Genomic DNA, 17,396 nt, shown 5'->3' with positions numbered 1-17,396 from the left:
AACAATCCCCAAAACCAACACAAGTTGGTCTACTCAACAAATAAATCAAAAGAAATACTTTACATGTCCATCCGGTCCAACCATCATAACTTAGTTTAACTACAGACGCAAAAATAACCCCAAAAAAGAGGATTTTTATAATTTTAATCGTAAGCATATCATAGAATTCACGTACCTATAAAAGTTTCTCATAAAATAAAAAATTTAAAATTAAATTATTTTCAATTTTCAAATATAATAAAAACACAAGGATTAATGTATAAACTTAAGTAAAGTTATGCAAAGTCCACCGGACTATCCAAATAAATCACTACACTTACTAAGATACAAAAATGTATCATAGCAAGCCAAGGAAGAAAGGCCAAAACGCAGCTTTGTACCCATGCAATGATGCCAACCACAATTATATGGGAACTATGGACAGTGCCATATAAATCTGCCGACCTAAGATAGTTAGACATTTCAGCATAGGAAACCAGTACCCTACACACCTCCCACACCGTGAGGAGCAGCTGCACGTTTCTCTCATTGATTGGATTTGGTGTTCAATAATGCATGGTGGAAAGAGGATCTCCCTATCATACATGAATTACTCAACACATAGCTATAGATTTGAATAGCATAGTTGAAGCTATAATTGAATATCTAAAACTACATTTAGCTGCAACACGATGTATACATTAGTCATGAACCGTCCAGACCTGGCAAATTAAACTAGCATATGTACTTGGTCAACATAATAGAACGTATACAACTCAACAGAACTACCTATGGAAACAAAATCAGCTAAGACTATCTTGAGTCAGATTAGTTAAGGAGCAGCGCTTGCCTCCTATTACACAAGAAAATCTTCAACTCACACGCTTGCTCGGTTCTGTTTCTATCAGCCTTCTGCCTGAGAAAGCAAAAGTGGAATGATATGCACATATATAGAAGAAGAGGTGATAAATTTCAGCAGTAACATTATGCATGTAAATTGATATTAAATGGATCCAATGTCTTTCTAGAAATGATTAATACAGCTCTCAAAAGTAGAATTGCAGACTACACAAGGTACAAAATTGCGACTTGATGAGAAGAAGACAAGTTAGAAGTGTGATATCGAAGAGGATAGACGAACAACAAATTAAAGCAATCCAATTCCGATCATGCATGTTGCTCGATAAGAATATCACGACATCTCTTTACTACAACTAAATCCACTATTGACTAAAAATAGCCCTTGTTGAGCATTTGTGAACTACTATTTCACTGTAACAACTGCTACACTAATCAAGGACAAATCTCAGACGTCCCACTGTCTGTCTGAGCAGAGCTTGCTTTACAGATTCTTCGTACAAAATGACTCCATATCTTTATGTCCATCACAGAGTCCATAGCTGATCAACCCAGTGATCTGCACAAGGAAAAAATGCTGCACCGATTAAGACATAAAGCAGGAGACATACCGGTATTATATTTTCTGATGGTGGTGTCCTCGACAGCTTGTGCACACCTTGACTATTCCACTTGAATATAGCTACTACCTATAGCTAGTACCTCCCACCAGGAATTAGGTGGATGAGAAGAAAACACCTATCTTTGTGTTCCTCTGCTGGGAATTGAACCTGAGACCACTACTTTAACAATCCCTGAATGCTTCAAGCCAAAAGTCTCACTTGAACAACATTAACCTGGACATCCACTACTAGGCTGAACTGGTGGCGACACACTTGAGCCTACACACTTCCCCATGTATCCAACCACAACAATCTAATATATGTTCCTATTGTTTCTATTCCGATAAAGGAGAATTACAGTATCACGAAACCAGGCCAACTACAGCTAGGATTGAACATATAAACTCTGTACAGGTCTCCAGTGCAAACAGGGGTAGTTGAGGCATCTTTTAGGTACTTCTGAGGTTAGCTTGGATCAAGTCAAAAGTTGCGACTATACTTTCAGCTCCAAGAAATCCTCGAGGCCCCTATTATGGTAACTGATCAGTCTACAGGAAACTGTCAAATATAAAAACCGCCCTCTACCCCAGGAGTATGGAAAACGGCTGCTTCTAAGGATTAGGTGCTTCCTAGAATCGAACTACAGATTGTCTTGTCTGACTCCTTGAAGGTGATATCTTCTAAGAATTGGAACATGAACCTTGTCCAACTCACTTAACAGTAATGTCTTCCTAGACTTGGAGCCAAGCTCAGGTTAAAAACAACAAAAAAATTTATAATTACTAATAATTGTGAAATCTGGCATCATGAGGAACAAAACAACATAGCCAAAGTGATGATACTTGGGCAAGCCAAGGGAGAAAGTCTTCTCTAAAAGTAGACCCTAATGAAAAATCAAAGGACAGAGCCATGAAATATCCTGACAGCCCAAGGGCACTTGGGCAAGCCAAGCCTTCCCGCTAAAGGATAGAAGGGAAAGAGAAACGACTAAATCAAACCAAACAACCATACAAATAAGGCATGGAATTGTGAAACATAAGAGAAATTAGAAGAGTCGGACGAGGGTTCATACTTGAGGATGTAACTTGCAGATGAAGGTCAGCAGTTTTGGTAAATCATATGCTTCACAGTTTCTCTACGCACCCGAGTCCGGGTGACCATAGTGCTCCTCGCATCAGGAATACCATCCATGTTTTGATCTTTGCGAACTACATTTACCGTCTTCCTACCAGGTTCATTTACTTTTTCAGTCCTTCCTTTTATCACATCACCAGATCTCTTTTTGACAATCTGTTCTTGTATGGGAACTGGCCCTACAATATAGGAAAACAAATAATAAGAATAGCCTTAAATGGTGAGATTGAAGAGGTGCAATTCAATTATGTGAACAAGATGCTTCCCAACCCACAATCACAAAACGCAAAAATAGATAGTGAGTGAATACTGCTTGCACCAAAGATAGTATTCTCAACTCCTCTCTGCAATTAGTCAAAACACTATCAAAGAAGACCTAATCAAATATATAAAATTGAAAGAATCTGAGAGATGCTTTGTATATGTAGCAAAAGCAAAAGTTTAACAGAAAACGTAATCATCTAATTCTTTATATCTTCCGCATAACAGAAACATTTAACAAAAAAAAAAAGTCATCTGATGGTTAATCAGCAAACAAAGATGACCAAGAACAAAGATTAAATGGAGATATGCTGGGGTGAAAATTCCAGACAACAATCTGTAATCCTAATTATCTTCCATTTTGACGGTTAAAAATCACTGATCTTTCATATCAGTCAAATCACAACCCCCCCCCCCCCCCACCCCCCCACCCCAAAAAAAAAAAAAAAACTTTTTCCTTTCCCTTTGTTAAACCTTATGAAAACATCAAGTTAAGGCAATTGAATAGGTCAGAATTTGGTAGTTTCAAGTGATTGGTGTATATAAAATTAGTGTTTTCAGGGACAATTATGCAGGTCCCTAACGCGGACAAAGGACAACTCAACCAATGTAGTTGTTGTTCTCCATCCATGGAATGATAACACATCCCTTTGGGTGGTCAAGTTTCTCGTGTTATCAATCTATTCTAATACTTACTAACAACCAGAAACGTTTGAAATCAACTCGCGATAACTACTTGAACCTCAAAAAGTAGTACTAAGTAATATACTGACACTAACACAGGATGAAAATTTCATCTCATTATCAGCTTAAGAATGTGTGGTTAACAGAATACTTTCAGGTGAAAGATTGTACCTTTAGATACCTGAACCGTTTCAGCAGGAATATCATCCGAATCCCAAGGTTGTGAAATAACCAAGGGAGAATACAAGTAGGTATCAGACTTCAAATAATCCCCAATTTCGCTAACCAATTTCTTATCATTTCCCTCCTTAGGTTTACTTTCCTCAATTCCTGGAAACAGAACAAACATTCAAAAAATTAATTCGTCCTCCCCCACATTTCACAAATCAAAGGGAAAAAACTACGTCCTCTGTCCCATTCCAGACAATATCATATTCTTTGTGGAGGAATTAAAAGAAAGTACTCACCGGTAGGAGCAAAAGACGACGACTCTGCTGAAGGGAAATGAGAGAGTTGAGAAGAAAACAGAGGTGCAAACATAAAAGAGTCAGACTTGAGATAATCCAAAACTTTGCTGAAGAGTTGATTCTTCTTCTTATTACTGCTATGTTTCTTCATGGGTTTCTTCTTCGGGTGAAATGCTGAGAGCAACGCCGCTTCTTTACCCATTTTTGCTGTTCAGAGAGAGAGAGAGAGAGAGATTTGCCGGGAAAGGAGAAAATGGGAGAGTTAATTCAGGCGGTGGCGGTGGAAGTTAGGCGGTTATGTAGTGATGGGTGCAACGTGTCCTTACACTTGGCAAAAAATAAAGAAGCCATCTGGCAAGGTGGGTTGCGCTTCCCCTCAACCCAACTGTTCTATTTTTTTTTTTTTTTTTTATAAAAAAATTAAAATATTTATTTGGAAATTTGACTAATGATCGAAATCACCAAATTTATTATGGTTTTGGTAACACTTTAACTTATTACTTAATTATATTAAATTAATAATATAATTATATTATATGCGAGTACGTATTAGTATCAGATTATTGTTTAATACTGATACTTGTGAGATTTATTTAACTTTTAATTCTTCATGTAATATCATGTTGAAATTGATATATTTTAAAATTACGTTGTTTACACTATATTATCTTTTATTTAATATCTTAGTTTAATTTTGCATTATTATTAGGTGTTGAATCGAACAAAATGTAAGCAAAAGCGATATGTCAATAGTATTATTTTTTTGCACGTTATTTTGATCTTTGTAAGTTTTACTTTTTGTTTGAAAAAATATGAACATTATATTGTAGACTTTCTTTTTTTAAATTTCCTTTAGATTCTAGTTATTTAATCATCATTTCACTTAAAAATCATTCAAGGAATTACTTTATCATGTTACTCGGCCGATTGTCTATTGTTGTTGTTGTTATTACTACTTCGAAGCAAGAAAGATAGAGTACTACTCCACTTGGTAAATGAATTTGGTGACTAATAACACAAAGAAATAGTGAAACACAGGATTATGGATTTAATTCAAATTCTTAATTATACATACAAAATGAAATACTGGGCCATGTAATTGTACCACAAATCGAACTAAACGTAAATCTAGCCAACTAAATTAATTTCTTTTTTCCACACCTACAAATGGGATGTTAAGAACATTCTTATTTAACCACTTTCTCAGGTAACTATTGAATTGGAAATTTTAATTAATTTCCACATGTTACTTAATCACATATTAATCAATCTGTCTGAAACTTGAGACTGGCTTTAATCCATGTTTTAAAGCTGCCTCCCAAACTAAGTCGATCCTGTTTATATCAATAGCTCCAACTTCATGGTGTGTCCAGCCTTCCAATGAATGAACCACTCCTCCTGCATGGCATGCATGGACTACCCCTCTTTCCATCGTATACTGTTTAATTATTTATCCCAACAAAAATACCTTTTAGTTATAAGAATTAATACAGAGAAAATATATATTTGCATAGGTTAATTTTTGGGTGTTTCAAAAAGTTTTACTAAAAATATACAATAAAATAGAGGAGTTTTTGAGAAAATTGACCACAATATTTAGTACGCGTTTGGACATAAGTTTTGGAAGTTTTTTCCAATAAATAAATAAATAATCAAATATGTGTTTGTTTATAGAATTAATTAGTTTTTGAGAGATATTGAAAATCAAAACTTCAAATCTCAAATATAGCTTAAGACCTTTTTTGGGCCAAATCATGATCATTTGGGACATTTTAATTGAAAAAAGAAGAAAAAGGGACTTTTTAACATCTCAAAATTTGCCACAAAATTTATATCCAAACACATTTTCAATTTCAAATCAAATTTCAGCCAAATCAACTTTTTCAAAAAGTTTTGAGAATTTATGTCCAAACGGGACCTTAATGTTGTGGTGGAGACTGAAGTGGTAAGTATTGCTTCATCCTTAATCCTCGTGTATGGAGTCGCCTCTGATAGGGAATATTTTATCCTCAAAGTGGGACTTTTCGGCCAGAATCCGGATTACTCAGACCCAAAGCGGATACTGGATATCGATAGGAAAACAAAAAGAAAAAAGAAAAAAAGAGAGATAGAAAATTAAGATGTGTATACCTCACAAGATCCAAGTCCTTGAACATCTAGAGGCAATCTCATGGCAGCAAGATCACCATAAGTACAGTCCCTTCTAAAGGGTAAGACAGGAGGTACCACAAACTGGTGAAAATGTGCTCCTGTTGGTGCAAAATTCTGCTCTCTTGGAGTTATCCATTTTCCAACTATCCATGTCTACAAATATCACCAACCAAAAACAATTACTCCAATTTCATTTAACCTAAGTTGCTCGCCAGGTGTATGTCGGATCCTTCAAAAGTAATATTTTTGAAGATCTGACATAGGTACACAGTAACATTTTTGGAAAGTTTGAGTAACATAAATTTTGACAGCAAGAAAAATAATGATTATCATATATAAAATTTATTTTCAATTAATTTTTATATATATGTGTCAGCTAAAGAAACAATTTGGTAATTAATCCTTATAATTTCAGATCTTCTCGTAGTAGATGCATTAACTTTTTAAGCATATTTGAAATTATTTGGAAACTTTTCTGAATTAATAATGGAAAATAATAAGAATTTTACCTTGCAGTTTTTGGCTGCCTGATATTTTGTCACTTGGACTAGGTACTTTTGGTATTCAGCAGGAGCTTCCTTTTGGATCTTTTGAAATCTTTCAGTTGATGAAGTTAGCATCTGCAAGTTTGAATAAAATAGTCAATGATTAATTGAGAAAATAATTGTTCAAAATTCTTGATTTTAGTATTATGACTAAATTCATTAGTAGTAATTCTTGTGCTTAGACCGCAATATTATATATGAAAACCAAATGGAATATATTTATTATAAATGATTATGAATGAAAAAAACATTTGAATAAAATGGAGCAACCTTGAATTCCCTCAATAGTTTAATTCAGTTTCGAGTACAAATTAAAGACGAATGCACAACTTTAACCTCGAATTTGGCTCACTAAACTACACGATTTTGACATAGGACATTATCCCTAATATACATAACTTTTCCTGAAACAATCGAAATTCAAAACTCCTGGAAAAAGAAACTACCATATTGTAAAATTTTCCTACATAGATCCTTGTAGTTCGGTCTTTTCCGTATGCGCGGGAACTTAGTATACTAGACTGTTCTTTTTTTTAGACATAGATATAAATGGACCCCCAACCACTACTTATAAAAGCTTATCTTATCATCCATGTCAATGTACACAGTATAAAACTACGTTATTGCAATCGACACCCAACTGCCCATAAAATCAAAATAACTCTTGTGGAAAGTAAATATATAATCTTTTTTTTGTCCCTATATACTTGGAAAACATTTCTCTATAAGGTTTCGATGGTCATAAATGTCAAAACTATAAAGACAGTCAATGACTTGATCTATGGTGAGGCCATTGGTTGTTGAATCTAAAGAATTTTCTATCCAAAGAAAATTCGTACCCAAAATTATAGATTCTTGTATGGTCTTAATCATAACTATTTGATAAACCATCCAAGAAAAGGGCTAGACATGGAAAAATATTAAGCCAAAAAGTGAAAAAAAATTATTTAAAAGGGAAGTAGAGTATAAATTAGGATACGTACAAGCACACGAACTTGTTTTGTGCAAAGATAAAGAGCAATAGCTCGTCCAAGTTTAGAGGTGGCTCCAGTTAAGAAAACCTCAGTGATGTCATTTGGAATTTCTTTAAGGATAACAGCTGCAGTTAAGGTATTCCCATGTACAACTCTTACTCTAAGGTTAGGATGCTTGTTCACAAATAGTGTCCCTCCTCCATTTAGTGCCTCGTTCTGCATATATAACAACAATCCAAAATCAATGCTATTTTATAATCAATGACATTAGCCATTTGGTGCATGCACCAGGTTCGTGTTTACACAAAACCAATAATAACATGATATGCGTCTTTTGCATATTCTTTTATCACTTAACTATGGTTAGTAAGTGTACATTTTCACCTTATTGATTACTTAACCATGGTAAAGTACATTAGTTTGGTACGAATATCTTATAGGGCAAATGATACCTTGTTTAATGCAGCAAGGCTGATGACTTTGACTCCCAATCTATCAGCCCTAAGAATTGCTTGCTCTATTTGTTTATTAATGCCTTGTGCTGCAAATGGCAAGAAATACTGCCACACAAATATTCACAACATAAACAAAGTTATTATTTCATATCTGAAAACCGCAACTCAATAAAAGGGAAGACCGATGCACAAACTATCCCCGATCACACATGGTTCGGGGAAGGGTCACACCCAAAGGGATGTGATGCAGACAACCTATCCTAACGCAAGCATTAGTGGCTCTGAGGATTGAATCCGTGACCGATAAGTCATAAAACCACAACTTAATAAATAGGGAAAACAATAGTAAGCGTACAAACCTGGAAACCAAAGCGAGGGACGACCCAAGTTTGGTGCAAGTAGCCTCTGAGGTAGTAAAAAGTGTTCAAGAAAGGTTTGGAATAGAGCCACATAACAAGCATGGCAAGAAAAGAGAGAGGCAATAAGGGTATTAAGAAGAGCTTTGTGCTGAAAGGAATTGAACTGAATGATCTGAACATATAGGGTACGTGCAATGCCGATGTCATGTCTACTACATGCGCCAAGAACACAAAATCTGGCACCCTCCCATTTTTACCTGAAATATAGTAGTATTAGAAAGAATTAAATTAGGCGTCTACCTAGCCGTTTACACTAGTTGATGGCAGTATAATATATGTATAAATGTGTATAATCTATGTATATCAATTCAAGAATGTAAACAGTAAATCTGGCTGACTATTTATATACGCTAGTTTGACAACCAACGTAAAAATAATGAGAAATTTATGATGATTAACAATAATCAAGTTGAATCAAAGTTTTATTCCTTTTTAACATTTTTTCCCTTCACCCTCATTCAGGAGCATTGATAGTGTTGTTATTTAGTTTTTAGAGAAAATGACATTGTATAATTGCTGTAAAATAATAGCTGAAAAATGTATAAAATTTGTATATTTTTTGTATATATACACATTATATATGTTATATACAAAAATTATACACTTTTTCGGCTACCGAATATAAATAATTTTTGGCGCGGACTAAAATTGATAATACCCTAATTATACCTGACTCGCAGTTATGAATTATTAATTCGATTGTAGATGTACTCTTCCACTAAATCAAGTCTCTCTATGCAACTAGAAATATTGTGACAAGCAAGCGCTAGAATTTTATTGTCTTATATATCCACCTTTTCCATTTGGTAAGACATATCGAGTACAAGATTTTTTTCTTCTAAATTTAGTATTGCCTTGTACTAATCAACCTTTAAAGTACTTTAAATTAATGGGGCTTCAGCAACCACCTGCATCTAACTTCGAGCTACATTTTAGCCAAAGATAAATCAGTACATTAATTTCAAAAAATTATTCAGCAAAGTACTTTCCAACCACTCTGCCCAAAAGCTAGCAGGTATAGACAAACTTAATTTTCACAGAAGTATTGTACTCTGATAAAGTGAGACATCATTTCTAAAATAGGACAATAGGAGCTTCAGAGTTGCTAAAACAAGCATGTACTGCTATCTTAAAGATGAGACGGATTCAATACTGTAGTAACAGATGTGACCACACGTATTGCTTTTCTTTTTTCAAATTATATATACGTTGAATAATTAAATCACATTTGTTTCTAGGATATTGTTTATGAATTACTTATTAGATTGGAAAGAGATGTTTACCTGATTCAACGCTTGCTTTTGCGTGCATGTCCCATGATTTTGGGTTAAGAGTGTTACCTAGCACATCAAAAAGTGGCATAAATAGGCAATAATTTGTTCCTATCTCTGTGTGATGTAGGTTATGGTACCTGTCAATATAAAGAATGAATATTAAATTTCGATAAATAAATTCTTTAGCACAAGACATAGAATCGCGAGTATCTATGTACTAATATGAAATTAGAATCCGTTGGGGGATGCCCAGTTGGTTTGGAGGGTGCTGAGATCGATCCCTTTTTAATGCCTTCTAGGTTGAGTTTGTCGCACAGGGCTTGCTTAGTGGGATTTACATTTCCTGTGTGGTTTGCAAGCTATTGCACAGGGGGTTTACCCAGTTCGCCACAGAGTGCTTGCCACAAAGTACTTACCACAAAATACTCACCCGAAGGGTAGAGACTGTGGCAGAGGTTGTGACAGAGACTGTAGCGACTGCGTGTTCCTCCTTACCAATAAAATAAAATAATATGAAATTAGAAGAAGCATTCACTTACGTTGGAGTGTAAAGAAGATACTTCATAAATGGAAAGGCCAGAAAGAGCTGATGAGGAATAATCTCAAAATTGCAATGTCCCAAACATCTTAAGAAATCAAAGACCAATACATAGCCATAGATTATAGCTACTGATCCATATCCCATGAGACAAGACCCTAGAATTGGAATTCCAATCACTCCACCTAAAAGAATTTGCTCCAAAAATGTCGCATGACCAGCTGAATATCCAAAAAATGAGAAAAAACAAATTAATATCAGAATTGAACTAGGTGTAATTAATTAATAACTATAAATCTCAGTGACAAGAAATGTTAGAAAAATTAAATTATATACTGTATTTCTTTTACCTGTAAAAGGTTGAGGTATAGCTGAAGAATGATGAAGTGAATGATAATGGCTGAAAAGATAATTTCCATGGAAGCACTTATGTAAGCAGTAGTAAAGGGGTTCTGAAATTACTATATGAAGGATTGTGATCACCACTAATCCACTTAAATCCCATATAGGAAGATTAACAAGGTTTGGTAACATGTAACATGCTAAAGTAGCCATTACAGCATGAAGAAGTACAAAATTATCCCTGAAAAATAATTATTAATATTAGTCAAATGATATGGAAATTAAAAAAAAGTATGTGTAAATTAAGATGATTATCAAGATACAAGTATATACCAGTCCCATTCTTTGTCAATCTGCTTAAAATCAACTCCATCTTTAATAATCCGACGGTTTCGAGTTAAGAACAACATGTTACTGAAAGAAGACCATAGTTGATATATGAGACCTCTAAGTGAACATAATATGAGAACATGTAGACACCAAGTTGCCCAAATGCTGTCTTCTTGATATCTTGAGTACATCACTTTTGCAACAAATGGTCCATACAGTAAATACTGTTCCAAACAAACAAACAAAACATAAAACATTAAGCTAGCATTTGGACATAGATTTGACTGAAACTTGAAAAAATAAGATGAAAAATAATTTTTGAAAGTTGAAATTGTGTTTCGACATTCATATTACTCGAATTTTTTTTGAAGTTTTATGAGTAGAGAACTAAACTTGAAAAATTCTCTAGAACTGTTTTCGGGATTTGAAGACTTTGTTTTCAAGATCTGCCAAAATATAGTTAAAATTTATAAACAAACACATAACTGAAAACAAAATTTGAAAGAAAAAAAACTCCCAAATTTTATAGCCAAGCAGGAGCTAAAAATCCATACATTAAAGGTTGAATATATAGATAGACACCTAAACTTTGTCATATCTAGGAAAACCAAAGAAAAATAATGATAAGTAGAGTACTTATTATTTTTTAGTTGGTCATCAAGCTTGTTAGAAAAAGGGGTGTTAGCAATATGTACCTTGAAACTTCCCAAGTTCTGCCATGGCCAAGATGACAATGGAGCTTCCATATTTAAGTAAAATAACTCTATATTCTTTTTTCCTCTCTTCTGTTTTTGTAGCTAGTAGAGATCCCAAGACAAGAGAGGGAGTATGGTTTATCTAGAGTGACAACTTCTCAACTATTGTACCTATATTCTTGGAAGAGCATGGGTTAGTCTTGAATATATATAGCTGATGTAAAGAAAGGAATAAGGAAAGTTAAACAAAAGAAGAATTTTCTTGAATTCTACGACTTATTAGTTAGCTAAATTTGATTTTAATGTACAGTTGAGCGCTCTCTCAATCTTTTCCATACACATGTACACACAGAAACTGTATCATGGATCTGTCCATCTTTTTCTATTTTCCAACCGATTGACGGTCGTTGACCTGTGAATATAATTGCGCCAATTAATTTGTACTCCCTCCCTTCACTTTTAGCAGGCGTTGGCCGTAGATTCCCAAATTTGTGTTGAAAAATATGATTTGGATGAAGTTTAGTTTGAAGATGAAAATATGTTTGGACATATATTTTCAAAATATATTTCCCAAATTTATTTTGGAAAAATATGTAAATTATTAATGTTTGTAAAGATTTTGGCCCAAAACCAGCTATTGAGATGGTTTTGGGATTTGGGATTTTTCTAAAATATACGCAAAATCTATGGCCAAATATGTGTTTGCCAAATAAAATTCAAGTTTATTTTGGCAAAATTTATGGCCAAACGGGTCCTTACTGGTCTATTTTTGACTTTGCATTTCTTTTAAGAAAAAATAAATAAAGTATGTATTTTGTAATTTTACCAATAATAATGGTTGCATTTCAGTATTGAGAAATAATTTGGGGATTGAGTAATTAATAACAAAGGTAAAAAAAATATTATTTTTTGTTGAATTGCTAAAATAGATAAGTAAAAATAAAAATATATTTTTAATATAATGAGCCAGTAAAAATAAATTGAGGAAGTATATACTTTGGAGAGGTCGGACTGGGAAGCATGGGCAACTATATTTGGGTTGTCTTTACCCATATGCTCGACATGTGGCTCCTAAAGGTTGGCTTGAACTTTGACTTTATTTGTTTCATTTTGTATAAGATATTTTATCCAATATTGACTCTAACGAAAAAAGGAACTTTTGAGACAATATTAAAAATACTATTAGGACTTGTGATCTTAGATATGATACGTTACTTTTATGATTATAAAAACATATCATTTAGAATTAGAGGAGAACATTTAAAATTAAATTGTTGTAACATATACTTAGGAAGATGTTATTTATTTATTTTGCAACATAAAAAAGAAAAGAAAAGAAAAGTGTGTAAGTATCAACATTCGACTAACTAGAGTTGGATTATAGGAGAGTTTTTCACGTCTAATCATGTCTTAAATTTAAGGGGTCACGACATGACCAAGATAATTGCACGGAATGCAAAAGACAATTATGATACGTTTTATAATTTATTTATTAACAATTAAGATGATAGGTTTATGGCCTCTAATCTTGATTTGGGAAGTCCAAATTAGGAAAGAACTATTATGTGATCAAGTCCAGCCTAAATTTGGAAACTTCCATCGTGAGCCTTGCCCTTTCTTACCAGCACCCACCTTCCCAAAGGAAATGATTATAGAGAACTTCAAAGGTTAAATCAACCTTTTAATTTTAGTTCTATAATTCTAATCTCAATTAATCTTTTAATGTAACTGTAAAATAAGATCATTATTCAGACTAGTGGTGGCAAAATAAACAAAAAAACAGTTATATATCCATATTATTCACTAAAAATGGATTGGATAATGAACTTTTTTAAAAATGGATCAAATGTAGATAAGATCCATATTATCCATTTAAAAATGGATAACCAATGGTTTTAACTTTTACATTTGTAAAGACTCAAATTTAGGAGATTAGGAATTCTCCCAAAAGTGATCATATTCAAGAAGTCATTGATAACATTGATATCCATATTATCTGTCGGTTAACCCGTTTTCTATGTAAAAATAGCACGGGCTAGCCAGTTTTCGGATTGGTCATTCAAAAATAACCAGCGTTTGCAAAATCATTAAAAAATAGCCACTATTTTACTGCAACACGGAAAGTTCCAGCATAATATACTGGAGATCGGTGCACCTGTGTATGAACTTCCAGTATATTATGCTGGGACTCCAACACGCCAAAAGTTCCAGCATAATATACTGGAGATTGGAGCACCAGTGTATAAACTTCTAGCATATTATGCTGGACCGGTATATTATACTGGAACCCCAGTATATTATACCGGAAGCTTAGTATATTATATTGGAGTATATTGGAATTCCAGCATAATATACTGGAGTTCCAGTATAATTATACTGGGTTGGATTATACTGGAGTTCCGGTATATTATACTGGAATTCCAGTATATTATGCTGGAGTATTTTTCGGATTTTGAACAGTGTTTTCGTTCAGATTTTACATGAAAGTGGCTAAATTTCGATTACTTTTAAAACTGTGGCTACTTTTGAATGACCACTTGTAAATCTGGTTATTTTGAATTTCTCCCATTTTCTATCTGTAATAAATATGATTTGGATCGGATAATTTTATCCGTTTTCGACCCGCTAATATCCAATCCAACCCCACCCGTTTGCCACCCCTAATTCAGCCTAGTTCTCCCTATATCTCACACTATTCCGTCAATTTCTTCATACGGTGTAAATGTGTAACATTTCGTAGGAAATATTCTTATTATATAAGCTGGTACCCTTATTATTGAATTTTACGAAAGACAATCTCGCACAAAAGTTATGGGACGTCTAATAAAATAGCACTAGAAAATGTCCAGTGAATTAAAGAACTCTCAGATCCAAAGATAAAGAAATTTTCTTTATTCGAAGTACTAAGACAGAAGGAGCAGGGAGGGAAAATATGATATTGTTAAAAAAAATTATTTTGTATTCTTGTTTGCATGTTCCAATTTTTTATTTATTTCTGTTTCGTTTCATTTCATTCTTTATGGGTGGAAATTAGTTGTAACACTCATGAATATTGTTCACCGTCCTTAACCTAAATTTTGTAAATTGTAATATCCAACTACTACTATGGTCACCTAAGTTTTGCAGGAAAAAATTATTGGGGGCCGACTCTCTTAATTGAGCATGTTAGAGGAAGGTGAACCGGCCATGTATATACATGCATGGGGGTCATCACCTGCATTTATTTCAAAACTGTATGGATCAGACTGTTTGGGGAAAAATATGACTTTTGCACAAATAACCGGCCGGCGGATTCGTTATTTATTTTTTTAAGATCAGTATACTTAAATTATACAAAGTTAAAAACATATTACACATAGACTACATCTTGGTTCTCCAAGTACACGCAAGTATACGTGGCCGTCAATAAAGTGATTCGAAAATTAGATATCGAACCCACAGAGACTTAGATTAACCATTAACTAAGCAAACTAAAATCAAATTAATGTCCAAGATGATCAAAAGTTTAACTTTTCTATTACAACTATTGTTGCAAAATTTAAACACGTAATCAAGGGAGATATAGATTCCAGGGTTGTGGTCGGTTTATCAATCCTATTTAGTTCGTAATTACACATGTTAATCCAAATTATCTATGATTGCTAGTTATATAAATAGCATGTTCCCGCAATACTATCCGTCTATCCATAATATATCAACCCTATATTCATATGGTCTTGAATCTATCATGAACGAATATAATACAGTATTCAACTAAGCAAGACTATCAGGTATATTCCTATCCTAACGGCGAAATCTTTCCCCGAGCCACGGGTTCAGAAACAAGTTTTCTCTAATTCTACTCTAATCTAAACACGGCTTCCCCAAGCATAACATAGATAGTAAACAGAACTCAACTGTTGGCCAAACAATTAAGCAATTATGCACAGAGTCAAGCAATTATGCACAGAATTAGAGAAACAACCAAATATGATAACTCGAATTAATGGAGATATAATTAATAAACTTCAATATTCATCATAACCACAACCCTAGAATGTGAAGTTTAGCTCCACATAGATATGGTAGCAAAACAACATTTCATCCAAAGAAACGTAAATATTACAAAGTTTGATTGAAGAAAGATAGAATCTGATGAATTCCGACCTCCGCGGCGGCTCCGTGTTCTCCCTAGGTGTAAATTATGTCAAAAGTTCTCAAAATAATATTTTTACATATATTTATACCAAGTAGGGTTGGGCCAAAACGAAATCTCCTTTTCCTAGACGAAATAGGAAAACTTGAAAACTTATTGCTTTTCATGCGTCGCACTGTGCGTCGCCCCATGCGTCGCACTAGTGCATTTCTTCAGCAGTTCCTTCTTCCTTGAATTTTGACGTCCAAAATTGATCCTCGACTCCCGAACATGAATCCGGCTTAATTCTTTGGTCTTTTACTGAGACTTCAAAGCTCCAATTAGCTCGAATTCATTCCATAATATCTACATATCTCGAAATCACTCCTACAAGGCATAAAACACGCAATTAGTGCAAAACACTAGCGAATGAAGGTCAGACTCAATTAAAGTATAGTAAATTAGAGTGCGATAAGCGACTAAAATACGTAATTATAGCATACCATCACTACACATATATATTTTGCATTCTTCAACTATTTTTTGTTTAAGCAGTGAGTAAACGACTATTATGATTAATTCGTCTATTTTAAAAAGGGAAAAGGGCCAAAATTACCCTTGAAGTAGTGGAATTGGTACAAAAATATTCTCCGCCCATTTATTTGAATAAAAATGGCCCTTTTTGGATCAACATTAATCTTTTTACTAACAAAAAATTCTGGATTTTTTTTAATTAATAGATACATGTCACCGTCCCATTGCCTAACTTAAAATTCACTCCAACCCAACTGTAACCCGTCCGAATATTGATCCGCTCCGATTTTAGAACACATCTCTCTCTCTCTCTCTCTCTCTCTCTCTCTCTCTCTCTCTCTCTCTCTCCTCATTGCTAGTTGGGCAAAATCCGCCAGAAATAGCAACAAACACAATAGTCTCATCTCTGTCACACCCCACATTTTCATATATGAAAGTATGCCATAAATAAATTGACGAGAGCTCGGAAATAAGATGTTACGTCCCGTATTTTTTTTTTACGTTAATATTTCGTCGTAAGTTAATCAGTGTAAGCTCAGGAATGATATTATTTTGGGATAAAATACGGTATGAGCTATAATACCCGATATTTATGGATTAGTGCCATAAAAGGTACCATATGACCATAAAAGTAGGATGTATAAAGTGTATTAAAAATAAGTAAAATTTTAAGTAATTGAAGGCAATTCTTAATTATGTGGGTAATTGGTTAATTACCGGATAATAGGACATTACCTAGTTAATTAATAAAATTAGTGGATAAATGTAATACCCTATATATTAATAAGGGCATATAAATCTTTAACTAAAGTTTACAAAAACAAACAAAAAAAAGAAATAATAGGACAATGAGCTAAAGCCCATAAGAATGAGAAACGAAAAAAAAAAAAAAAAAAAGGAAAACGGGGAAAAGTTGCTGCTAAGCAACAGAAACTAAAAGCAAAGAAAGAAAGAAGAAAAAAAACGATGGAGGAGGAAACAAAGGAGAAGAAGAAAGAGGCTAGAGCCAAACCTTGTGAAATTTTAAAAACGCACTGATT

The 17,396-nt window shown here is 33.8% G+C and overlaps 2 protein-coding genes across 3 annotated transcripts; both read right to left on the bottom strand.

The window, feature by feature from the left end:
- Positions 1-634: 634 nt before the first annotated feature.
- LOC107772399 (uncharacterized) lies at positions 635-4,259 on the bottom strand. Of its 2 annotated transcripts, none has more exons than XM_075220164.1 (4): positions 3,986-4,259; positions 3,690-3,848; positions 2,512-2,752; positions 635-895 (listed from the first exon to the last, which is right to left on the bottom strand). In XM_075220164.1, the coding sequence occupies exons 1-3, from the start codon at positions 4,185-4,187 to the stop codon at positions 2,538-2,540; spliced, it is 576 nt and encodes a 191-aa protein (XP_075076265.1). In that variant the 5' UTR covers positions 4,188-4,259; the 3' UTR covers positions 635-895; positions 2,512-2,537. The 2 variants fall into 2 exon arrangements, with proteins under 2 accessions (XP_075076265.1, XP_075076266.1); XM_075220165.1 differs by lacking the exon at positions 635-895 and adding an exon at positions 950-1,396.
- Positions 4,260-5,027: 768 nt separating this feature from the next.
- On the bottom strand, positions 5,028-11,920 carry LOC107773991 (very-long-chain aldehyde decarbonylase CER3-like). Its single transcript, XM_016593434.2, has 11 exons — positions 11,709-11,920; positions 11,017-11,237; positions 10,692-10,924; positions 10,343-10,562; positions 9,813-9,940; positions 8,470-8,726; positions 8,108-8,215; positions 7,665-7,871; positions 6,646-6,756; positions 6,116-6,289; positions 5,028-5,423 (listed from the first exon to the last, which is right to left on the bottom strand). Exons 1-11 carry the CDS (start codon positions 11,757-11,759, stop codon positions 5,247-5,249), a joined length of 1,887 nt encoding a protein of 628 aa, XP_016448920.1. The 5' UTR covers positions 11,760-11,920; the 3' UTR covers positions 5,028-5,246.
- Positions 11,921-17,396: the final 5,476 nt, after the last annotated feature.

The sequence above is a fragment of the Nicotiana tabacum genome, chromosome 8 (genome assembly GCF_000715075.1).
Source record: "Nicotiana tabacum cultivar K326 chromosome 8, ASM71507v2, whole genome shotgun sequence".
NCBI lineage: Eukaryota > Viridiplantae > Streptophyta > Magnoliopsida > Solanales > Solanaceae > Nicotiana > Nicotiana tabacum.
Note: the sequence above shows the minus strand (reverse complement) of the source record. Positions and strands in the feature narration are given on the sequence as shown.

Coding starts and splice junctions, on each gene's coding strand:
- LOC107773991 (XM_016593434.2), bottom strand. CDS start 11,759: ATGGAAGCTCCATTGTCATCTTGGCCATGGCAGAACTTGGGAAGTTTC. Junction 11,238..11,708: donor AGAACTTGGGAAGTTTCAAG/GTACATATTGCT, acceptor TGTTTGGAACAG/TATTTACTGTATGGACCATT. Junction 10,925..11,016: donor ATTGACAAAGAATGGGACTG/GTATATACTTGT, acceptor ATTATTTTTCAG/GGATAATTTTGTACTTCTTC.
- LOC107772399 (XM_075220164.1), bottom strand. CDS start 4,187: ATGGGTAAAGAAGCGGCGTTGCTCTCAGCATTTCACCCGAAGAAGAAA. Junction 3,849..3,985: donor GTCGTCTTTTGCTCCTACCG/GTGAGTACTTTC, acceptor TTCTGTTTCCAG/GAATTGAGGAAAGTAAACCT. Junction 2,753..3,689: donor AACGGTTCAGGTATCTAAAG/GTACAATCTTTC, acceptor CCTATATTGTAG/GGCCAGTTCCCATACAAGAA.